We start from the raw sequence: 26,290 nt of genomic DNA on the forward strand, positions 1-26,290 counted from the left end.
ATGGCCTCGTACACAGTGACTCTGAGCGGCCCCGCGCCATGGGGCTTCAGGCTACAGGGAGGGAAGGACTTTAACATGCCCCTCACCATCTCCAGGGTAAGGACCATGCACTGCTACAGCTAAATGTCATTTATGATGTGTCTGATATTTCACATGTCATGCAATATGTCTGAGAATGTGTTGAATACAGTATGTCAAAACAAGGCCCAAATCATGTATTGGACTCACCTGTGGAGTGTGCATGTGCGTGAGAGTGCGTGCGTGTGTGTATGAGTGTGTGTGTGTGTGCGTGCGTGCTTGTGCGTGCACAAAATGCATGTGCGAGGGCGTGTCTGCATGTGGACATACGTATATATACGTGTATGCGTGCGTGTGTGAGTGTGATTGTACATGTGTGTGAGGTGCATTGCATTGGTTATGTAATGTTAGAAGAGCTGATGACGACACGCGCCACAGAGACAGAAACCCTATAGCGCAGAGGTCCAGAATAGCAGCGGTGGAGGAGGTGGAAAAAAGTTCTCAAATGTTTTACTTACTTTACTGCAATGCAGAAATAACTGTTACAAGTAATAGTCCGGAATTCAACAGGTACTCGAGTCAAAGTACAAAAGCATTGGCATCACAATGTACTTAAAGTACAAAGAAATTGTAAAGTAGTCATTATGCAGGATGTACCATTTCAGGTTTTCAAATGTATAAATGATCTTGTGAAAATGACAGATCTGTAAACAAAATGGCCTAAGTGTATACAGTATAGGGTTGAACTGGTTAATCTATGTTTTGTTATATTAATCAATCTACAATTTAACAGTAACGTTTTCAAATAAATGCAGCAGAGTAAAAGTGTAACATTTGGATCCGAGATGTTGCGCAGTAGAAGTAAAAATATCGGAATACTCAAGTAAAGTACAAATATACCTCAAAATGGTACTTAAAGGGGAAGACCACCCATTTTCAATATTGAACTATGTCATTAATATACCTTAGAGGAGTTGTGTGGAAATTAAAAAAAAGTTCCCCCTCTTCTGTGTTGCCTAGAACTGGAGGATTGGTTTTGCGGTTGTATTGCAAATTACAACTTGATGACATCACACATTGTACTTTACAATACAAACCCCAAAATCAATCCTCCAATTCTAGGCAACACAGAAGAGGGGTAACTTTTTTTTTTCCCACACAACTCCTCTAAGGTATATTAATTACATAGTTCAATATTGAAAATGGGTGGTCTTCCCCTTTAAGTACAGTACTTGAGTAAGTACTTACTTACACTAGACTGCAGAATAGAGTGGATGTAGGAAATAATGTGGCCTTAACTTTTAGCACTTTAGTGGTACAAAAACTCATTCTACTATGAGTCCTGTATGGAGATGTTCTCACGTGGTTTGGAAACTTATACTTGTGCACCGTGACGTAAATCAAAGCTTGTTAAAAGAAAAATACTTTGGTGTACTTTGCAGTATATTCTCTCCCCACCCTCTCTACCCTCCCACCCTCCATTCTCTCTCTCCTCTCTCTCTCTCTCTCTCTCTCTCTCTCTCTCTCTCTCTCTCTCTCTCTCTCTCTCTCTCTCTCTCTCTCTCTCTCCTGGCATATTTACGGCGTTTCCTTTAAATAGGAAAGCTAGATAGACGGGACTGAGAGATGGACGGGGGAGGAGGGGGGGTAATGACAGCTTGTGTTACCTTTAGTAAGCTTTATTCCTTTCAGTTGTGTATAGCCAATCTACTAGCTCAACATGTGTCATGTTGCAATGCCTTTTGAGAGGGGCGAAGAAATTTGGTGTAGACGGAAGAAAAGCGGTCAAAGTGCAGTTAGTTGTAAGTCAAGTCAGGCTCTCAAGACTAGAGGGTTTAAGTCAGTGGTTCTAAGAGTGGATTCCAGGGACTCTGTTGGTTCCTTTATGTGGGTCCATGTTGACCCATACAAGTTGTAACTCTGACAGCATACAAATGGAACCAAATGGAACCTAACAGGTCCATTTGGTTCCATTTGAATGCTGTCAGAGTTAAGGGGAAACCTTGAAATTTGAAAGTTTGAGAAACACTGGTTTAAAGTGATTGAAGTTGATGCACGTCAGTTTCAATGGATGGATGGATCTATGGATAGACATCATGAATGGATTCATGAATGGATATTTGCTGGACCAACTCTATGAATTGAGTACAAAACAACTCCAATGCCATAGCGCTTTCTTGGGTTTAAATCCCATTAGTAGACCTTGGATCTGAACTGTACTGTGCTCGTGTGCTGTGCCTTTCCCATGCGAACTGCTAAGAAAGTATTCAATCAATCAATCAATCAATCAATCAATCAATCAATGATGGATGGCTAGAGGCGCCTACAGAGAGAGGAGTTCAAGGCTGACTAGACAATAGATGGATGGATTGGTGGCCCAAAGAGTAATGGATGATAGGGGAAAAGATGGAGAGAGACATACACAGACTGACAGACAGACAGTGCTTTCATGGTCTTTACATCATCTTTACTTTGTCAGTGTGCAGTGTGTGACATAATCCGTCTGGTATTTACTCTCACACAGTAAAACAAAAGAAAAATCCTTCTGGGGGTTTGTTTGTTTAATTCCTCCGTGTTTGTTTTAGCTCTCCTCTCGAGTTCAATTATTTCTTGTCGCTCTGCTGCTCAGATTCCACGGGCCATGTTTCACTGTTGTTCTCTCCGCGTTCATATGTGACACAAATGTTCACTGTTGTTCGTGGCTGCGCATTTGTCTGTGTGCATGTGCGTGTGTGCGTGCGTGTGTGCATGCGTGCGTGTGTTTTTGAGTGTGCCTTCATCAGTCCGTCCGTCCGTGCGTGTGTGTTTGCAGGGGCGTCACACCAAATTCTGGGCCCTGGGTACAAGGATTCACTGTGGGCCCCCCATGAATGTTAACTATTGAAAAATAGCAGATACAAGCTCACAGCGCGGCACCGAGTGTCACGCTGCAAGCTTGTAGATCTGCTATTTTTGAAAAATTGTGAAAATGTGTGCAAGAAACCCATGTTTCCATGTCAGTGATGCTCAAACTTTTTCATGTGAAGGACCCCCAAAATGATATGAAATTGGCCACGGACCCCCATCTCAAAATATTTAGTTCCAGTGGACTACCCCGGAAGCAAAATTTGAGTTACAAATGTTTGCTTAAAAAATACATATTCAAAGATTTGCACACAAGCTTTGTGCCGCGCTTGTAGATCTGCCGCGCTGTGAGCTTGTATATCTGCTATTTTTCAATAGCTAAAGTTACTAGGGCCCCTCCACCTTGGGCCCTAGTAACTCAGTCCCACTTTCCTACCCCTTGTGACGCCCCTGTGTGTTTGCATGCTTCAGTGCTTATCAGTGAGATAAGCGAGTGTGACATTAGTGTCATGCCGGCCTGTCAATTCGTGCCTCCCGACCGTCGTCTATTAGTTTATTGTTTGGCCGTCCATCCAAGGGCCTCCGGGGGCTTTGATCCGTCTCCAGTGTGACATCGTATTGTTGGATCTGGCGTTTATCCTCTCGGCTCTGACAGGCAGAACATAAAAAATAATAATTTGCATACTGCTGCGTTTTTCGGGCCAAATATCGGAGTGAATTTCGGAGCGCGCAAATAAAAAAATCAACCTCACGTTTATGTCAGTCACGTTTGCAGACTGCCGCCCGTTTCGCGCACCACTCGGTCCCTTGCTCTCTCTATCTCCCTCTTTGCCCTGAAAAACGCATTTCGCAACGAAAAACGCAGCAGTCCATTGTAAATGGACTGTCAGTTTTGTTTTGTATTTAAGCAGATCGTCTATGTTCCCTGGTGTCATCATTTTGGGTAACTGTAGTGAACTAATTGACTTGGAATCTTTGTCTCCTTTGTTGAAGCTGGCTGTCAGGCAGTTTGCAGACGTCAGGGAATATTTATACGACTCGCGTAAATGATACGCCCGTCATTTTATCGCGTTTGGCAACGTACGTGCATAACAACATGCAAAGATTGGTCTTGAAGTATATGATTCGTGTGAAATTGTGTGTGTGTGTGTGTGTGTGTGTGTGTGTGTGTGTGTGTGTGTGTGTGTGTGTGTGTGTGTGTGTGTGTTGTGTGTGTGTGTGTGTGTGTGTGTGTGTGTGTGTGTGTGTGTGTGTGTGTGTGTGTGTGTGTGTGTGTGTGTGTGTTTGTGCGCGCACAAATACGTGTGTGATTTCTCTTGAGTCGACAGCCTCATGTCAGTGATACATTTACACGCGCGCCCCAAACATCCGTCTCCACACTTCATTACACAACCAAGCGTGCAACAATCACATGCGCGCTCCGTGCTCAACCACACAAAGAGACTCATACATATTTGATGTACAAGTAAGCAGCATAAATGAATGGACCAATTTGAGGTGTGCACAAAAAAAAGCCTTTCTTTTCAAACCCATGCATAAAAATAACCCGGGAGACAGCGAGGAATTGATGGTTGATGCTCAGGTGAACAGAGGAACATAATTATGGAGGCTCAGGTGGCAGAGAGGGAAGGCACTGTACACAGTACTCACAATGTGTGTGTGTGTGTGTGTGTGTGTGTGTGTGTGTGTGTGTGTGTGTGTGTGTATATATATATATATACATGCATTACATAAGTACAGTAGCACAGTACAGCGAGTACAATTATACACACTGTAGGTAAATAGTACAGTCCAGAGAGCAGGCACGTGCACACATAGCCATCAAAGGGGGCTTGAGCCCCTGCCCTTTTACCCGTCTGTAAAAAGTGCCCTCTCCAGACCATGAATGCAGTTTTTACTGTGGTGAAAGAAATGCAAATGCTCTCTTTCCATGCCATGCCTGAAGGCAGCATTCAAGAGAATTAAGTGGCTTGTCCAAACTCTCCTGAGAACTTGAATGCAGCGTCTTATGCTGAAAGAATTGCCCTCTCTGTGTAGAAATCCATGCCGTTACGCCACATCAACAGTATTCACATGATTATGCTTAGTTCAGTGTGGTATCAAGTACCGAAAATAGCCGACCTCCAAGCTCACAACGCGTCGCAGCGCGACGTGTTGTGAGCTTGGAGGTCTGCTATTTTCAATATTTTCACCAAAAGGCCCTTTTAGAAATGTCAGCCCCTGCCTCTCTAACATTCTCTGCACGTCCCTGCCAGAGAGAGAGAGAGAGAGAGAGAGAGAGAGAGAGAGAGAGAGAGCTCTCAAGTGAGTGTCAGTAGCAGCTGACAGCATTGTGGGGGGGGCTGGGGGGGGGGATGTGGGGGGCAGCGCAGGGTCAAACAGAACGAAGTGACAGCAGGCATCTCGACGGTGACACTTATTTTTAAACTCCTTTAACGAGTTGCCTGTAAGCCTAGACTAAAGTATTGCTACCAGAGATGCTATAACCTGTCCTGTATACCGCACTGCACTGCACCGCACCGCACTGCTGGCCCGAGCTCCAAACCCAGCACTCAAAAAAACTTGATTTACACTCCCATCGCACATTTCGAGAAAACAACTTGTTTTCAAGCTGCTCTATACTTGAAAATTGGTTGTTTTTAGACAAAGCAATGCTGTCCTAATTTGAACTATAGGAAATTAAAGGCTTAAGGGCCACACCTGGGACGTGGCGAATAAGCATGAAAAAGAAAAAAATACTAGTAGTTAGTTCACTCCCCCCCCCAAAAAAAAAACTGAGTCTACTGACCATGAACCGGTCATCAAATTATTGTCTCAGCAATATGACAAAAACTAAAAAATTCTCTTGGCTTCATGGGGTGTGTACTTGATAGAAAATAACTTCCTTTAAGGCACCAGGAGCATATAATCGCATATCACAAGCAAAAACTTAATATTTCTCATCAAACTATTCATACCGGTATTTGAACTGGGGACTTGTAATTGTAGTTTACATTTAGTTTACACAACTAGTTATTCTAACTAGTTATCTGTAATTAGTCAAAGATACAGTAAATATTGTAATAGCTGATCTGTGAACCACTGTTCTAAAGGACTGCAATGGAAAAAAAGCTGTCTTACTGGTTATCTTGTTGAATATGGTGGGTCAGATGCAGTGATGGGCAGTAGCGAGCTACAAGTAGCGACGCTACATAGCTTAACTACATTTTTCAGTAGCGTCACGGTAGCGCCGCTCGTTTTGAACCAAATAGCTTTTAGCGTAGCGGAGCTATTTTTAGAGCCCAGTAGTGACGTAGCGTCCACCAAACGCTACACGTTACTAATAAAGGTTGTGCGCAAAAAAGAAAAGAAAAAATCCCCGGAGAAAAGCCATGGTACAGCCTGTGCACATGAATCACAGCTCGTTTTATACTTCTATAGTAAAGCGGTGTCATTTGCCAAAAAGGACAGATCTACAAGCTATCAACGTGTCTCGGCTCGGCAGGGTGTTCGCTTGAAGATCTACCCTTGCTTCCATGGCTCCTCCCCAATAGCAAGAAGTCACTGCTCTCTGTCTGCACCGGACGTGCACCCACTGCACACAGAGACAGTCAGACACGGAGAAGGAGACGGAGAGGGGTCTATGTATGGAACTTAAACCTACACAGTGAAACTGTTATTTGCAACGTTTGCAATGTTAGAACTTCACTCGTTATAACTTTAACCAAATGCGGGTGAAACAGTGAAGGGGACACCACACCGCATGATAGAGTGCACGGAACGACGGACTGGACATACCTCGCATATCGATCAAAAACAACCATTCGCACCTCGTTTAAAAAGCGTGCCTCAACGACGTGAATTAACATAAGAATGAGCCATCGGCTGGATGCATATCTGATCCATTGTGTGACCTGCTAAATTAGTGCTAATGGTTCTGTTCTGTCTAAAGCAGAGATGGAAAAAGTACTCACAATGTGTACTTAGTAAAAGTATCAATACTTCGCTGTAGATGTCCCCATTACAAGCGAATGTCCAGAATTCAAAATGTACTTGAGTAAAAGTATGAAAGTATTGGCATCAAAATGTAGGTCTACTTAAAGTACCAAAAGTAAAAGTAGGTTACTAAATGTTTGAAAATAGCCAAGGAAGGTATAAAATAGGGCTAAAGTGGAATAATGTAGTGTATATTTTATAATATAATCTTTCATAGCTGTAAAGTAACTAGTAACTAAAGTTTTCAAATAATTTTAGTAGAGTAAAAGTACAATATTTGGATTTGAGATGTAGTGAGTAGAAGTAAAAGTACTGAAAACTGGAAATACTCTGGAAATACTCAAGTAAAGTACAGATACCTCAAAATTGTACTTAGTGTAAGTAGGCCTACAGTAAATCTACTTTACTTTACACCACTGGTCTGAAGTAGTCAAAGTAGAACGTTACACTCAACTCACCATTTATCTGCACTACAGTACAAAATGAATTGTAGGCCTATAACATGAATCAATTCAAATGAGAATGTTACTATACTTACTAACTGACTGACTGACTGACTGACTGACTGTCTGTCTGTCTGTCTGTCTGTCTGTCTGTCTGTCTGTCTGTCTGTCTGTCTGTCTGTCTGTCTGTCTGTCTGTCTGTCTGTCTGTCTGTCTGTCTGTCTGTCTGTCTGTCAGCATAAAGATTATCCATCCATCCATCCATCTTATCAGCTGTTTCGACAGCACACAGATCAGGGCACTCTTTTGTCCACAGCTAACTAATGACAGTGAAGTGGCAATTAAGGACCTTTTAGACATTTTTAATACCTAAAAAATATAAATAAAATACCAAAACTGCATCAAAAGTTAGCAACTATAACAACTGGTCAAACATTGGCCAATTTGACAATATAGTAAAAGAGGCACAACTTGTGAAAATGGCAGATCTACAAGCTCGAAACGCATTGTGTTCCGATGTGTTGTGAGCTTGTAGATCTGCTATTTTCACAATATTTATCGGTGGAACAGAGTGAAACTAAATGTAATGCCTCAACTCCTAATTCCAATTGCTTGTCAAGGTGGGGTCCCAAGTTCAAATAGGATTTTTTTTGGGGGGGTCACAGCCTGAAAAGGTACACATTTAATTTAAAAAGTAAATGAAAGGATGAAACAAAAAGCCAGACATGAGGGCTTTTTTCCAGTTTTATAATAATCAATTGAACTGAGCATTTTTTGCCTGACTATTTGTTTGGTGGAAAGTTGCACTTGATCATGAAGTTGATTAAAAAAGAAAAGGAAAAAAAAGTAGCTTTGTTGTAGTTAGCTACTTTTGCCGTGTAGCTTGTAGCTTGCTTTGCTACATTTTCTGTGGGTAGCTTCGTTGTAGCTTAAGCTATATTTCATCAAGAGTAGCTTGTAGCTTAGCTTACTACATTTTCCAAGTAGCTTGCCCATCACTGGTCAGATGTTTGTTACAGATGAGATGAATTGATGTAACATCAATCAATCGGTCAGTCAATAAATAAGAAGAGCCTATAAAAAGTAAAGAAAGTTCTGTATAGGCCTACATGAACTATATTATGGCTGAAAGAAAATGCGGGGGGAAATATCTATTTATTTAGTGTGTGTGTGTGTGTGTGTGTGTGTGTGTGTGTGTGTGTGTGTGTGTGTGTGTGTGTGTGTGTGTGTGTGTGTGTGTGTGTGTGTGTGTGTGTGTGTGTGCGTGCGTGCGCGTGTGATTGGCACTACTGTATGCATTGAGATAACATAAAAATGGGACATCATTTCACGAGATGCAGCTTTTAACTTAATCTCCTTTTGGAAATATGTCACTTTTCTGTCAGAGATTAGGTTATGTTTAGAGGGGGAGGTACAGCAGTAGTTCAATGCTCTGGTTGGCTCAACATGATGACATGACACCATTGTATTCAGTTAATAATAGATGACTGGAACATCAATCCAGGCAAAAGTCCACGATGTATGAATATGACTCATGCACTTTGCTTGATCTAAAAGAATGGGGGCTCATCTGTTAATGGCTGATAGCAGGGAGGTGTGCAGGATTCAGGGGATTACAGGAGATCACGTCATGCAGACAAACAAACAATGCCAAATGCTGAAACTAAATACAGCTCAGAACCCATGGGGGTTCCCAAAACCCCTGGGCTTTTCCATGCCGATCGAGGACCCCCAAATAGCCTGGCTGGGGGCGAAACGGCATGAAAGAATATTCACACGGGGGCCATGGCCCCCACTTTGAAAACCAGTGGCTTAGCCCCTATTTTAGTGTCACTGACACTGTTATAGCTACTCTAACTCTTTCTCTGTATAGCTTCTGAAGCCATAACTGTCTTTATGGACTATAGTGAACACGTTTGGTCAGCGTTTCCGTATCAAACTGTTTGCTAGCAGTGAGCTTGATAAGAGACTTTGCGTATCGTGCCTCCGCTTAGCCTATTGGCTTAAAGGAGTAGTTCACCCCCAAAATGACTTTTTTTCTATTGATTAGTCATGCCATGGAGACTAGAGTTCAATATTTTTTTTTGTTTTTTGTCGCATTCCTAAGACAAAAATGTGATAACAATAAATTTACCCCCATTCATTCCGGATGGTGACCCGTTTCGAAACGGGTCACCATCCGGAATCAATGGGGGGAAATTTACTCGAATTAAATTTTTGTCTTAGGAATGTGACAAAAAACAAAAAATATTATTGAACTCTAGTCTCCATGGCATGACTAATCAATAGAAAAAAAGTCATTTTGGGGGTGAACTACTCCTTTAAGAGATTTTATCCAGCCAGCTCTTCTGGGTTAACAGGCCTCAGGGATTTTCTTTAACGATGCTTCCTCAGCGTTTCCGTTTAGGACGTTTTTAATCTAATCTAATGCATCTTCATTACTGAGTTGCAACCTGCTACAGTTTGAATAGGAGCGTTGAGACCTGTGACACACACACACACACACACACACACACACACACACACACACACACACACACACACACACACACACACACACACACACACACACACACACACACACACACACACACACAGGTCCTGTGTATCACACAAACAGAGGCCTGAGGTGCTGATTGTCTGAATTGTTCTGAAACTCAACAAAAGTGTTCTAATCAGGTCGCAAGCGGCCTGATCAACAGAGAGACGTGCAACTAGTTATCACGTGATCACATTTCTAGGGCCGATGCGTACTCTACTTTTAGAGTCGAGTTTAAGTTGTAAGTTCAGGGAGTCACAAGTTCTCACAACATCTCAGTAGCACCAAACAGATGACTTTACAAGTGCGACCTGATAATTATGACTGAGTCATATCTTGTTTTAACACCTTTCAACGTGGCCACCTTATATTTTGGACTTCAAACAGCAGATCTACAAGCTCACAATTTGTCATGAATGGAATGGGTTGTGAGCTTGCTATTTGTGCTGCGCAAAAGTATACATCAGGCTTAAGTGGCTAAAATCATTAAGAGGTTAACCATTTTGAAACGGTGAAAATGATTGAATCATTGTGGAACACAAGATCCTGCTGCTGTTTGATGACACTGTGTGTGTGTGTGTGTGTGTGTGTGTGTGTGTGTGTGTGTGTGTGTGTGTGTGTGTGTGTGTGTGTGTGTGTGTGTGTGTGTGTGTGTGTGTGTGTGTGTGTGTGTGTGTGTGTGTGTGTGTGTGTGTGTGTGTGTGTGTGTGCGTGCGTGCGTGCGTGCGTGCCCTTGAAGCATCTATATCAGTTGTACAGTATTCTCAAACTTTTACATTTCAAGGACGGCTAATCTCCTGCACAGACGACACTCAGAGCAGAACTTCTGCCCCAAATGTTTCACATGGGCCTGTTATAGCACCACCAGGAGCCAGATTTGAGCAAAACACATACAGTATTTTTATAGTATTCCTACAGATTTCATCCATACATCATGCACGCAAATTGTTACACTGTATCTCTATAGTCATTAAACCAAAATGGGTTTGCTAAGATTGGCATCTAAAGTTTGCAGGAGTTGCCCGTTTTGAACAAAATGCCTCAAATCATGAACGCAGCTTCCGATTGCCATGGAAATTTGCACGCACATTCCCGCTAGGCAAAGGAACAAATGCCACCCTTTTCACATTGTCCCAATTTTAGCAAAACATTTTACAGATATAAATATTACAGATTTTGTCCAAACATTACGCAGATCGGTACACATTATCTTTATAGTCATGTGATGGTTAATGACAGATTTTTCATATTCCATCCTGGTGAATTGGTGAATTCCGAACATTGCTGCCCCACAATTCTTTGGTATTAAAGAGGTCTGAAAAGTCCTTAAAGGGGAAGACCACCCATTTTCAATATTGAAATATGTCATTAATATACCTTAGAGGAGTTGATTTTGGGGTTTGTTTTGCAAATCACAACTTGATGACATCACACATTGTACTTTACAATACAACCCCCAAAATCAATCTTCCAGTTCTAGGCAACACAGAAGAGCGGGAACTTTTTTTGTATTTCCACACAACTCCTCTAAGGTATATTAATGACATAGTTCAATATTGAAAATGGGTGGTCTTCCCCTTTAAATTGTCACATCAACCTGTCCTCTGCCATGTGGGGATCACCCTGTGGTGTCCCGACCCACAGGTTGAGATCCACTGCTCTAATCTAAAAGGAATGTGTGTCACATGCTTCTGGAATACCTTGCCCCGTTGACCCCTGACCCCTTGCCCCCTGCCCCCTCCACAGATAACTCCGGGCAGCAAGGCTGCGGGCGGCAGCCTGGCCCAAGGTGACGTCATCTCGGCCATCGACGGGGTCAGCACCGACGGCATGACGCATCTGGAGGCTCAGAACAAGATCAAGTCGGCTATTCACAAACTGGACCTCTCCATGCTCAAGTAAGGCTTTTACGTTAGTTTAGGGATGCACCAATTAGGGGTGGGCGACATGGTGATAATTATCGTTGAGACGATACAATGACTCCAAGATATACCTTTTCAGAAATATCGTATATATCGTGATACAATTGAGGGAGCCTTGTAAAAAAATCCTGTTTAATTGTTAATACAGAGATTCATTGCAGAATTCAATTTAAACCTGCATTTTGGTCTAAATCAGTAGTTCTCAAACTTTAAAATGTCAAGGTCTCCACTTAACTCTGACAGTATACAAATGAAACCAAATGGACCCGACCCGTAAGGGTCCATTTGGTTTCATTTGTATACTGTCAGAGTTACATACTTGTAAAGTTCAATTTAGATCTCCCAAAAGGAACCCAGAGAGTTTTTGTCAAGTAACTTGAAAAATAACCATAAAAACCAACGTGAAAAAGAATCGTGATAAAATCGTGTATCGTGATACAGCTTGGGAAAATATCGTGATATTGTTTTTTTCCATATCGCCCACCCCTAGCACCAATACAGGTTTTTTCAATTTCAATCCGATCCGATATATTCATTGTGATATTTCCCGATACCGATACCCGATACTTACAGTAGGCTACATAGCAAGTATGAAAAAATGCACCACCTTTCAATTAAAGCCATTTATTAATTGTAGGATAGGCTTCAGTTCAAATAACAGTCATAGTAGGAGAAATATGTGAAAAAGGTGTTCACTTCCGGCAGAAAGCGTGAAAATTTGCACCTAGGGCTATTTTTGTGCGCTGAATTCAAAAATTGACGGTCCCAACCCAAGCACTTTTCTCAAATTCACTTTTCTCTCATTCACTTACCATAGGGTTAGGGTTAGGAAAAAAAGACCCCCCAAAAATCTTCTTTTAGTAGCATGTGAGGGGTCTATCTAGGGGGTTTTCATGATTCTGAATCCATTCCAAGCATTTGTTTTGCACAAAAAACATTCCTTAGGAAAGAAATGGACCCCACAAACTATGGTTTAGTGATGAGTCATCACTTTTCAAAGTTTTGTTGTGTCCATTTCTCGGAAAGGAATGTTTTTCGTGCAAAACAAATGCTTGCAATGGATTCAGAATCCCGAAAAACACCTAGTTTGACCCCTCACATGCTACTTGAAGAAGATTTTTTGGGGGGTCTTTTTTCCCTAGTATGGTAAGTGAATGAGAGCCACCAGATCCCATGGGAAAAGTGCTTGGGACCGTCAATTTTTGAATTCAGCGCACAAAAATACCCCTAGGTGCAAATTTTCACGCTTTCTGCCGGAAGTGAACGCATTTGCCTTTTTTTGTTACATATTTCTCCCACTATCAGTGCAGTCAATGAAACTGAGAGCAAAATGCAATGGAAACTAGTGTCTCGTCTCTCGCGAGACAAGAGTGGAGGAGCGACGGAAAAAAGTTTGCTGGATAAGATTGTGGGATCCGATACATTAAGTCATATCGGCAATCGATACCGATAAAATACCGGTATTGGTGCATCCAAAGGCAAATCCTGGTCGGGACCCATGGGTCTCGGATACATTTGTAGGCAGTAGATGTCAGTTCAGCAAAAGCTAAGGTATGGCAACATGACTGGTGTCTTGCACGCTCGCGAAGGCGTGCGTGCAAGACACCAGTCATTGCCATACCTTAGCAACAGGCATGATGAATTCATTTTAAGAAGTACATTTTATTTGTTTCCCCTGTAGCCAAGGTACGGCAGCTGCCATACCTTGCCATACCCAATTGACGCCTCTGTTTGTAGGGGTCCCTTCAGTAATTTCGTGAATAAATAAAAGAGAAATCTAAGACATTACATACATTAGAAAACAAATGTTTAAGTGAAAATAACCGATCTACAAGCTCTCAACGTGGTGTGAAGCAACACATTGTTAGCATGTAGATCTGCTATTTTCACTATAGTTTGGGTCCTGGGAAAACGTCTAATTTCTCTTTTGGGTCTTGAGCTAAAAAGTTTGGGCTATTTGTAAAAGTCATAACATAAGTTAAAGCAGCACTATACTGTAACATTCCTCTTTCCAATGTCACGACCCGATGTGCGTGAAAGAGCCCTTTCTCCGCTTGACCTTTTACATTTGACAAGTGATAAGTTTGATAAGTGGCTTGTCATATACAGTAAAGTTTTATTATCCATGCTGCTGAGTCGATATGAAAACCCACCAAGGCGTGTTGGCAGTTTGCACGTTAAGGGCGAGTTCTGTTCTGTCGCTCAGGTCAAGACGCGCCGCTGCGTTTCCCTCATCAGCGCCCTCCAGAATGGACTCTCCCCTGCCAATCATCCCACACCAGAAGGTATTCTACTCAACACCACCAAGTCCATTCACTCACGTACAATAAACAAGAACATCGAAAATAGCAGATCTACAAGCACACAACGCCTCGCACCGCGAGGCGTTGTGTGCTTGTAGATTGGCTATTTTCACTAGTCTTGTGCGACTAGTGAACTAGTTTTGTGCGACTAGTGAACTTGTTTTGTGTTGCCCTGCGTGTGAAGCAGGGCTTTACTTCAAGAAAAACATGCAAATTTGAAAATTGGAGATACAAGGTTTCTGCCCCCGACAGTGACAATATATGTGACACTTCCCAACACCTTACCTGGCTCAATGTGTAGAAAAACTAAACAAAAACATCACATTACAACAACCCAAGACAAATCCATAGCCTACAGCAAAATATCCTACATGTTTCTGTTGTTTTATGTTCATGTGAATGTATGATGTTTTGTATTTGTGCAAGAATGCCACCAAAAAGACACAAGCAAGGTTCTGCTGCCCTCTAGTGTGTAGTAGTCAGACTGCACCTTGTTGAAAGGCAGCTGCAGGGAGTCAGATGTCAACAAGCCACAAACGTCAACCAACAACAACCTTTATTTGTCCAGCTGTCTGTATCTCTGTATCTCTGTCTGTGTCCATTAGAGCTGCACGATATGAGGAAACCATATTCTATTGACGATATGACAATATTGCGATATGGACATGACTCACATTTGAATGTATTCCTTTCTTGGGTTTGCTGAACCAACAATAAAAAGCCTACTGAAGTGGTCTGCAAAACCTTATAATGTACATCTGCAATGTAGGTGTTAAGCGACGTGCGTGTGACGTCATTAAAATCGCCAAACATTGAATCACCAATGCAACACTGGTTCAAGCTGCATTTTTGTGTTGATATTGCGATGGTGATACATTTCTATAGATATCGTGCAGCCCTAGTGTCCATGTCCCCTCTCTTCCTCTCTCTTCCTCCTCTGTTCAAGGATGTTGAACAGAAGGAGGTAAAAGAGGAAGCCGTCAAGGCCACCGCTGGTCCTACGGCCGAAGACGAACCCGAAATGGAGCAGCCGGTAGCTTGTGGAATCCGTCTGGCCAAAAGGCCCTCCCTAAAGTACCTCTTCCAGGCACCGGCCGAAAAACCTAAAAAGCAGCCGGAACCGCCGGCGCTGCCCCCTCCTCCCCCGACCCCGAGTCCCACCCCGACCCCGGTCAAACCCCCGGCCTCCCCTCAGCCGCCGCCCGCGGCCGCTCTGCGCAGCCCGCCTCGCGGAGCAGGCCAGTACAACACCCCCATCGGCCTGTACTCTGCCGAGACGCTTAGGGAGATGGCTGCGATGCAGGGGAGGATAGGAGAGGCTCATGGCAGCAGCGGCAGCAGGCTGTCACTCCCAGGGTAGGTGACTTAAGGGACGGCTTAGTGAACGGCCTCCCCAGATTACGTCACAGAAGAATCTCTTAACAAATTCTAACTTGGGTTCTACCCACTATACCCCGCCAGCCCACCAACCAACCAACACACCTGAGCTAACCTCCTCCACGCAAACGGCGGCGGTTTGGGGTGATGTCACTCTTCTTCTTTGCACTTGACTTTGCAGTGTGTCTTTTTAATTACAGTATAAGTCACAGGGTGCAAAGCGACCCCCCTGGCTGTCCTAACCGCAGGTCACGCTAAGACGAATCGGGCAGGGTGGGCATGCCATGATAACACCGTCACCACATAACTACCATCCCTCCCTCCCTCCCCCCGTCCGAGTTCGCATTAACAGTCAGCGGCCGCGATAAAACGGACACTCTGAACTTTCCGTCGTTATCTCTGGGACGCATTCCTGTGACACTGCGTGTGTGTGTGTGTGTGTGTGTGTGCGTGAGCGTGCGTGTGTGTGTGTGTGTGTGCCCCGGCCCGTGCACTATTCTCGGAACGCACAGGAACACTCCTGGCCCGCCTCCAGGTACACTGTGGGAGCAGGGCAGGCGAAAGGTGACCTGTGGTCTGAGGAGCTGTGTTACTGCTTCATTATGGAACGGATTCACCTCCTGTGACCTCATCATCGACATCAGGCCTCATTCCATTCTTTTTAGTGAATACGTTTTTCATTTTTCAAAACATGGTTTAATGGTAGAGCAGTTGATTGTCAAATATTTGTAACCACTTTGGCTCTGAACTTGAACAACTTTTCCCCCGCCTAATCACACCAATTCTCAAGCTCACAGCCTCACACCATGAAATGTTGTGAGCTTGTAGATCAGCATTTTTTTTGGCTGTTGTCCGGTTGATACTGGGTCCTAAGCAGGGCAGGAATTTCAGGGAGGCCATGGAAGGCCATTGGCCGTCGTTGCCCCTCAGTTTGGCATTGTGCCCCTCAAAAACAATGGCATGACCTGAGGCACACAGTGGCCTTAATGCCCCCAGCCCAGCTGACTGTGCCACTTTCTCCTCTGTCTCTTTCTTGTCAATATGTAGACAGTAGACACCAATGTCTCTTTCTTTTCGTGAAGACAACAGTGTCTTTTGTTGAGGGCCTTTGTGCCCTCAAAAAATGGACAACACAAGGCCAAGTGGCATTGCCCCTAAAATGACAAATTCCAGGCCTGGTCCTAAGTATCAACTGAAGTCTAAACGACTCTATCAAGAAGCCCTGGTGGTCCCCATTTTGATACAATGTAACTAACACAAATGCGGTGGTTGTAGTTGGTCTTCTTGCTCTTCTGTTCTCTTCTGTGTTTGGGTAGGACCACTACTGGCTGACTAGAGGTATTGCATGGTGCACAAAGCACAATATCTCCCGGAGCCAACGTTGGCGTCTCGATCCTATAATCCAGTTCCCAGCCTCTGGGCCAGGGCCCACTGGTGGGCCGTGAGGAGATTGCAAGTGGGCCCCCAAATAATTGGCAACAAAGATTTTTATGATAATATAACATTTAATATTTAAAGAAATCACGAAATTACACTTCTTTAAAACCTTGAAAAGTGTTCATTCTGATACATCTATTATTCCAAGTTGTCATGTTCGATCAATTGTCTGTCGCTCTGTCTGTTGTTGAGCGATCAGCTAAATGTGAAGCCGATACAGACACCGGCTACAAGTAGGCCTTTAGTACAGTATGTCTGATGAAACAGTGTACGCGCTGAGGTACAGTACAGTGTGTTTACGCGGATCAGCTGGGGGCGAAGCGGGGGCTTTTCTCTGAAGGAGTCCTCAGCATGGGAGGGGAAGGGGAAGGGGAGGAATCACCGGCGAGGTTGATTAAGGCCGTAACCCGCCGCAGAGGGGTTGGAGTGTCTACTCTGTGACATATGCTCCGGTATCAATCTCCACTAATCTCTTTGCCCTCTGGTAAATGTTCAGCCAGACTGTCTGTGTACCACCAGACTAAAGAACATACCACAATGAGTCCATGATGATGATGACACTTTCATAACCCAATGATCGGGTTAACCGCAGCAGTGCTCTTTTAGATTCCGTTGAACGACGGTGTCGCCACGGAATTAGAACACCTGCGAGCTCAATGCGTGGTGATGTTTTTGAGCTCTGCTATCTTAGCACTTTTGTGAAAATGTCTGGGACATTTTTGAAAGCTTTTGACGTCAATTACGATGACATTCCCGAAATAGGAACACCAGGTCTAAAGCGGTAAAAGGGTTGACCCCTCGTTGTAGCACACACACTCACACCTGCACACACACACACACACACACACACACACACACACACACACGCACACACACACACACACACGCACGCACGCACACACGCGCACACACACACACACACACACACACACACACACACCGCGCGCGTGCACACAGGGGGAACAGCTGCTGGTCACCATCATGGAATGTTCCTCTCTGGTTACTCCTACCGTCGTGCCAAATCCCCTGGATGTCCCAGAGATAGATCCTCATCTCTATATGCGTACCACCACCGACCAGGAGCACGGAGCCGCCCCACGTGCACGGAGACATCCACACGTGCACCATGCGCTCGGTGGGCCTTACCTATACAGTACAGTACGCTCCCACACGTGCACACATGTATGTACTGTATGTGTGACCCCATCGTGTCATTTCCAAAAGAACTGGGAAAATGCTTTGTGTGTCTGTGTTCAAATGGTGTTCTGGTCAGTGCGTGATGTGATCCAGTGGTAGAACCTAACTATGTTTACTGTGTTTTAAGAATGACTTCTTTTCTATCAATTACTCACACCATGAAGACTTGAATTCATGGAGATTTCTTTTAGTTTTTGGCACACTACTAAGCCAATCATTTTATGACCGGGGAGACTCAGAGCCCTATTACCACTTATCTTTAAACCTCTTTGGCTTTTTTTTACTAGCCTACTCTGACAAACATTTAAAAATAGTTTAACTAGCTGATCTACATCATACATGTTGTGTGCGTGTAGATGATCTGTATTTTATTTATTGTTTTCTATTCAAAATAGTGAAAGGCAAAGAAGTTTAGGTATAAGAGGTAAGGCATGGATGAAAAAAGGGTCCTCAGAGTTAGCCTGCTGGGTGCCAGCCCAACTCATCAAGTGAGGAATTAGTATGAGCAACGCCAGGCTACCTCAGAGTCTCCTACTGACCGATGACACGGTCAAATTACCCATATACCCATCAAATTATTCATGGGTTGCATTTGTAGTCCTACACCGTCCATGTTGAGGACCAACACAGGTGTTTCAATGTGTCTGATTGGCATAATGTTCGAGGCCAATCAGAACACCTGTGTTGGTCCTCATTCAACATGGCTGCTGTAGGACTACAAATGCAACCCATGGCCGGTGTAGGACTACAAATGCAACCCATGAATTGACTTAGGAATGTGAATTCATATTCAAGGCTCCGTGGTGTGTGTAATTGATAGAAAATACGCAATTCTTTGGGTGAAATACTCCCTTCTTGAGGCACTTTGAGGTGCTGAATTGAGCATTTTCATTGCCTGCAAAATGTTAAACTACTACATTATTTTGAAGGCAAATGTTGTGCACTCCATTTATTACAATTTAGTTTGTTTTCAGATTAAGGTATAATCAACAACTACTTTGGGACGCATAGGTCAAGTCATTTGAATGCAGGTAGTTCTTCTTTTAACTTTTAGTTAGTGTTTCTCCACTGTGGTATTTCTACTCTTTTACTCGAGTACTTCTTCCTCCACCACTGCTGCTGTCCGTCATGTGACAGAGAGTTGCCTCTGCTCCTGTCAGTCACTCTGGTGAAGGACGCAGGGCATTCTGGGAAATATTCCAGCGCTGAGAAAAGCCAGCTATTCTGGCCTGTTAGCTGGTGTCACAGTGCACCGTGTGCTGTTGGCCTGTTAGCTGGTGTCACACTGCACCGTGTGCTGTTGGACACATTCCTATGATGCAGTGGTTCTCAACCTGTGGGTCGGGACCCCCAAGGGGTCCCCAAAGGATTTTGGGGGGTCCCCAGATGATGAACTTAATGTGCAACATTGTTTTCTCAGTCAACAGTAAACAAACGTGTATAGAGGGTATCTGCACGCTTCTAAAGAGACAATTTAAATACTTTTCAATTCCTCTAAAATGACAAATTAAACATTGGCCAAATTGTCAAATATTAGAGGCAGAATTTGTGGCAAGATCTACATGTATCTACATGTATTTTGGGGGGTCGCGGCCTGAAAAGGTTGAACCACTGAAAAGGTTGTGAACCACATAATGCAGAATGATTTCAAACGTATATTATTTTAATCCATTGCTCTGTCTCTCTCTCTGTATCTCTGTCTCTCTCTGTCTCTGTCTCTCTGTCTCTGTCTGTCTGTCTGTCTGTCTGTCTGTCTGTCTGTCTGTCTGTCTGTCTGTCTGTCTGTCTCTCTCTCTCTCTCTCTCTCTCTCTCTCTCTCTCTCTCTCTCTCTCTCTCTCTCTCTCTCTCTCTCTCTCTCTCTCTCTCTGTTCCTCTGGTGTGTTACAGATCATTTCAAACACAGCTGCAAAGTCAGTATCATGAAATATTGCAGTGTTGAATGTGCATGGACTCTTGCTCGTTTACCGTGCGTGTGTGCACCCGTGCGTGCATGTGGAGAGAGAGAGAGAGAGAGAGAGAGAGAGAGAGAGAGAGAGAGAGAGAGAGAGAGAGAGAGAGAGAGAGTAAGAGCAAATGTGAGAGTGAGAATCTTTTAAAAGTGTGCTTTCCTGTTTTGCATTTGTAGAACAGTCTGGTCCAGTGCTGTGTCAGTGGTTGTGTCATGTGTGCTGTGAAGAGTTTCTATCCCGCTTGAGGATAAAACTCTACCCTATGCCGCTGTCATGATGTCATACAGAATATCAGTGGTGTAACTCATATACTGTGCTTATAAGTACAATTTTGAGGTGTTTTTTTTACTTTACTATATTTAGTAAAGTATTTACTGTATACTTACTGTATACTTCTACTTTACTGTATATCTAAGAGACACTACAATTATTTGAAAACTGTAGATTATGCATGTTTTGAAAACATGCATTAATCACTTCAGTCCTACAGTATATATATATTTCAGCCTTTTGAAAAAAAAGCCTACTATATCTACAACGCTCTACTATTTTCAAAAGATTGAAAACGTTGAATGTATAAAAAATCTGAACATTCTGCATAATGAGTACTTTCTACTTTTGGTACTTAAGTACATTTTGACACCAACATTTTTGTACTTTTACTCAAGTGCATTTTGCATTAGGGACTTTCTGCATTGTAGCATTGATACTTTTACTTACAGTAAGTGAAAACTAATTGAGTATAGGCCTACTCCACCACCGCATAAGATGCTTTATTATGCTTAACATGCTCTTCTGGCATGTTGAGAGCGCTGGCGGTTCTATTTCAGTGCATTCTGCACTAATAATAAACCATCAATTTGTGATGCATCATTAACTACTGTAACGTACATCTGGCCTGCCTTCGTATTATGTCAACCATACATGTTGTGAACGCAGGTTTACATTCATGTATATTAATGCATGAACCATGATATCAGACATGTGTTACACACATGTCTGTGTGTTTTACACGCATATTGCACACAGGTATCATGTGTCAGTATGGGGTGGTGTGTGTGTTCATTCTGCCGTGTGTCATTTTCTGGCTGATGATAGCATATTGTGACCTGGTTTGATTGACGTGCAGGCAGTTCTAAACCATCTGCATGCATTTGGGTTTTTAAAGAGTTGACTTTGGTCTCGTTGATTCTAAGGTCGCACTAATGTCTGTCCAATTATTGGTGTTGTATACAGAATGGAAGCATATTTGTTATGTTAAATATATGTCTTGTCTATAGGCAGGCATGCAGTTTTATTCATAGGAATGCTGTAGAATGCAATTGATAGAATAATAATGATAGACTGAATAATTTGGAAGTAGTTGTGTGAAAGGTTTTTTCATTATTATTATTGGGCTGCTACTTTGAATAGCATCACATCTATAGCAGTTTCCATATTGCCTAAAGTAAGCCATACAGTAAGTACATAATGTATACAGATGAGTATACTCTCATGAGGCTCTGCACATGGTAGGTACTGTACAATTAACTATGGTACAACACCTCACTGTGAAGTTGGCACCCCATATGATGAAAACATGAATGCAAATGTTTAAGTTATAGCTTATGAGCTTTGCTGAGACTTGTACCAATTTTTTGGCTCCAAATCGAAGAAAAAAATATTCTTTAGTGCTGGATGTGCTCTAATTTGTGTAGTTGAAATCATCAATTATTGTGCTTTTTTATATACTGTATATATTAATATTGATATGGTTCTGAGCTAGCAGAACATAGCAGCAGTGCAGTGGTGTGTGGTGTGTAAAATATCTCAAAAATGATAGCAGCACAAATGATAAAAATGTACGGCACAATTCAGCGCAAATCCAGCACTAAAGAATGACACCATTTATATTCATCTTATGGGGTGCCAACTTCACTAGAGGTTGATACAACAGCTCCCCCTGTCGGCCCGTCCCAACACTACACCTGAACCCTCCAACCTCCTGGCTGCACCTCAATGTTGTCTTGTGCTCTTTGTATTTCTCCCTCTTTCCCATCGGTCTCCTCTGGGGCTCCGGTTGGTCTGCTGCACCCTTTTGACTGAACCGCTGACCCCCACCCTGCCCCACCCAACCCCACCTCACCACCCAACCCCCACCTGCTCACTTGACCCACCTCAACCCCCCACTCCAGTGTCGAGTACACCCCCAACTTCAACCCCATTGCCCTGAAAGACTCTGCCCTGTCGACCCACAAGCCCATCGAGGTGAGGGGTCCGGGGGGCAAAGCCACCATCGTTCACGCCCAGTACAACACGCCCATCAGCATGTATTCTCAGGATGCCATCATGGACGCCATCGCTGGACAGTCACAGGCGAAGGGACACGAGGGGTAAGTGCGCCACCCGGGGGCCACGCTGGTGTACTGTTAGTTCTAGTAGTAGTAGTACTGTGTTCCTTCCTCCTATAGCTCATGATGTGATCCACAGGCCTTCTGGAAGCCACTCTAAGTTCTTAACCGGTCACTTTTCTGCTGGTCAGACCCCCAGTTTGTGGGTCTGTCCACAGGGCTTATTGGACCAACATGAATATAGTCTCATGAAACCATGTTGAGTTGTACTGCATTTAACCATACCAGACACGTTCCAGTGTTCATGGTTCCATTCCGCTCCTGTGTCTGTGCTTTTCCTTGTTTGTCTGTGCCAATCCCCTGCGTCCAACATAATCCATGGGCGTCATTTAAAATGAAACAAAATGTAGGCTCATGTGTTTAGGGATGCAGACAACAATGTACTGTATGTCCATAATTGTTTTATAAGCATAATAGTCATTCTGTATTCCCCATATGATTGTGAATACATACAAATTGTATCTCTAGGCTATGACAGAATATACACTTCTGTGATCAGTATAATGGTCAGTATCATGTCAGTACCATGCCCATACCATGTCAGTATCAGGGTCAGTATCACTGACCATGATGGTCAGTATCACGGTCAGTATCATGGTCAGTATCATGGTCAGTATCATGGTCAGTAGCCTATCATGTCATTTCCATGCCAGTAGGCCTACCATGTCAGTATCATGGTTAGTATCATGTCAGTATCATGGCAGTACCATGCCAGTTCCATATCAGTATCATGGACTGTATCCTTGCCCTTTAGGGCGAGGTCGCATGTCACCCTGAGGCGTCTTACTAGTATAAGTATCATATCAGTATCATGGTCAGTATCATGGAAATCCATCATGTCAAAGTAATGGTCAGCAGAAAAAGGCGGTTAATATACAGTAGGCATAATGCATTAAGTACATAAAATACTGTAGGCATAACATCAACTACTGTAGGCCTAATGCATTAAGTAGAGTAAGCATATCATATGCATAAAGGAATAGAACTTTAGGGTTAAATGCATCCCTGCCCACGTGCCCAGGGACCACAGAATGAATAGAAGTTTAGGTTTAAATGCATCCCCCCCCTAGATGGGACCCCAGAATGACGCCCCTGAGCTTGTCACTCCCCCTCCTCCCCTCCGTGCACGCTCATCACCCACCCACCCAATCAATCAACCAATCACACGTTCTCCTTCCCATTCTCTTCCTCCTGGTTGGTTCATGTTGTTGTGACCTCACAGTGATGAAGTGGGCTCCCCCCTGTCGTAAGTACCGCGGCGCTCCTCCTCCTCCTTATCGCCATCCATCCATCCACACTCACCTCATACAAATGGACCCCCCCCCCCTGCGTGTGTCCCATATATCAGTGGTTCTCAAAATGTCAAGGACCCCCCAGATTGAGTTGGATTTGGCCCGCGGACCCCCATCTGAAAATGTTGTGTGCCAGAAAACCCTCCGGAAAAAAAAGAAACCAAGATCTTTTCAAAAACAGCAGATCTACAACCTCACAGCGTGGCACAAAGTGACGCGCTGTGAGGTTGTAGATCTGCTGTTTTTTTTGGTATATCCATTATCCATAGTATACAATATTAAAGTTATTGTGACGCTGTATTAACTTACTTTTGCTGGGGACCCCCTGGTAACCTCCAATGAAGACCCCCCTGGCCTGGGGGTCCCCGGACCCCACTTTGAGAACCAATGCCATATATGTCTCATTTTGTCTCTCCTTTGTGTCTTGGTTTTGCAAAGAGAAAAACAAAAAAAGAAGCTTGTGCATTGTTGGGTCTTGTAATGTCCGTCCGTATGTCTTGTGAGCTAATATCCCAGTTCTGTTGTGCATATTGTGAGGGTTCTAGTCAAGTACGAGGCATCATAACCTATATGATCCATAACTGACTAACCCAGGAGGTTTGCGTGTCTGTGTGTATCAGCGGGTACGTTATTGCATCGTCCATGTTGTTGTGGTGTTTGGGAAGTACTCTTGCCGAGGAGACGCCGTTGTGAATGATCGCAATGTTGGGATGATGAACATTTGTTCAGGTTTTACGTGGAGAACTCCTTCTTACCAATATAAATAAATAACCTTTTTGGCCTTGCAGCCTTCGACGGTTTGATGGGATTTCGTGGCATGAAATGAATGTTCTGAGTGCAGCCGATCGATCGCGGGTCGTCTCCACCGATGACCCGCGCCGTTATTTACTCTCCCGTTACACTCCTACACACTGAACTAACACTAATGTCTGATATCTACTCACGTTGCTAACATCCATCACATGATGACTGCTGGTCCACCAGTAAAATATTTAAAGTTCATTTAACTCACAAAGATGCACTCACCTGTTACTCATAAACGCCATTGGTGTAAAGTAACTTTTAAAAGTACATTTACACAAGTACTGTACTTAGAGTAAGTATAATTTTGAGGTATTTTTACTTTACTGGAGTATTTCCAGACAATTATTTCTACAATTATTTGGCAATTTTGTAGATTTGGATTATTATTACAAAACAAAAATGTAATTAATGCATGTTTTGAAAACGTGCATTGAAGGAGTAGTTCACCCGCAAATTACTTTTTACTCACACCATTGAGACTTGAGTTCAATTATAATTTTGGGTTTTTTGTTTGCTTTCCTAAGACAATAATTTGATTACAATAATTTACTCCCATTGATTCCCCAACTCGGAATCAATGGGGTGTAAATTTACTATAATCAATGTCTTAGAAATGCGACAAAAACTAAAAAATACTATTGAACTCAAGTCTCCATGGTGTGAGTAATCAATAGAAAAAAAGTCAGTTTGGGAGTGAACTACTCCTTTAATCACTTCAGTCTTATAGGCCTATACATTTCAGCCATTAAAAAGGAGAATAAAAGAAAAGGTGCTCATACCAGTGTGTGCCCGCTCCCCCAGTGGTGCCCTGCCCATCAAGGAGCCGGTGATAGACTGTGCGTCTCCAGTGTACCAGGCAGTGATCCGGCCAGGCGACCGGAGCGAGGAGATTGCTGAGTGGGCCCGACGCGCCGCCAACCTGCAGTCCAAGAGCTTCAGAATGCTGGCCCACATCACCGGCACCGAATACAGTCAGTTTATACCCATATGCTTACATTAATTCATACTTTATTTAAATTTATTTTTCTTTTTCTTTGGCTCTTTCTTTCTTCGCTCTCTTTTTCTTGTTGCCTGTTTTCTGTTTCCTCCTAAAGCCCTAATTGTGTGTGTGTGTGTGTGTGTGTGTGTGTGTGTGTGTGTGTGTGTGTGTGTGTGTGTGTGTGTGTGTGTGTGTGTGTGTGTGTGTGTGTGTGTGTGTGTGTGTGTGTGTGTGTGTGTTGTTCTCCGTGTAGTGCAAGACCCAGATGAGGAGGCCCTTCAAAGGTCGAGGTAAGAAGAATTAACTGAAATCATTTGCAGAGGTTGGGTGTTGCAGCGCGTCACGTTGTGAGCTTGTAGATCGGCTATTTTCAGCATGCAACCAAGCCATCAAGTCCCGCCAAAATACTTTTTTGTCGACAAAACCAACTCTAGATTTAGTCAAAATATGTATGTGTATGTTTTTATTTTTATATGGACCTGCTGATGTGTCTGAAATAAAGTTCTTATTCATTCATTCATTCATTCATTCAACTAAAATCTTATGATATTTAGTCGACTAAAAGTAGACTAAAACTTTTCAGATGACTAAAATGGGACTAAAAACCAAATGAAATTTAATTCAAAGGACTTAAACTAAAACTAAATAAATTCTGCCACTGTGTGTGTCTGTGTGCTGACGACTCTCTCCTGCTCTGCTCTCTCCGTCGCCCCCCCCTACCAGAGAGAAGTTTGAGTCGGAGGTAAAGGGCCCTCGCTTCGCCAAGCTGAAGAACTGGCACCAGGGGCTGAGTTCACAGATTCTCAACTGCCAGGAGTGA

The 26,290-nt window shown here is 43.3% G+C and overlaps 1 protein-coding gene across 1 annotated transcript; it reads left to right on the forward strand.

The window, feature by feature from the left end:
* On the forward strand, nt 1-26,290 carry ldb3b (LIM domain binding 3b; the record flags this gene model as incomplete). Its single annotated transcript, XM_080747211.1, has 8 exons — nt 1-96; nt 11,566-11,717; nt 13,948-14,026; nt 19,944-19,966; nt 22,180-22,377; nt 25,293-25,462; nt 25,724-25,760; nt 26,194-26,290. 8 exons carry the CDS (start codon nt 1-3, stop codon nt 26,288-26,290), a joined length of 852 nt encoding a protein of 283 aa, XP_080603337.1.

The sequence above is a fragment of the Nannobrachium achirus genome (assembly GCF_963921795.1).
Source record: "Nannobrachium achirus genome assembly, chromosome: 18".
Lineage (NCBI taxonomy): Eukaryota > Metazoa > Chordata > Actinopteri > Myctophiformes > Myctophidae > Nannobrachium > Nannobrachium achirus.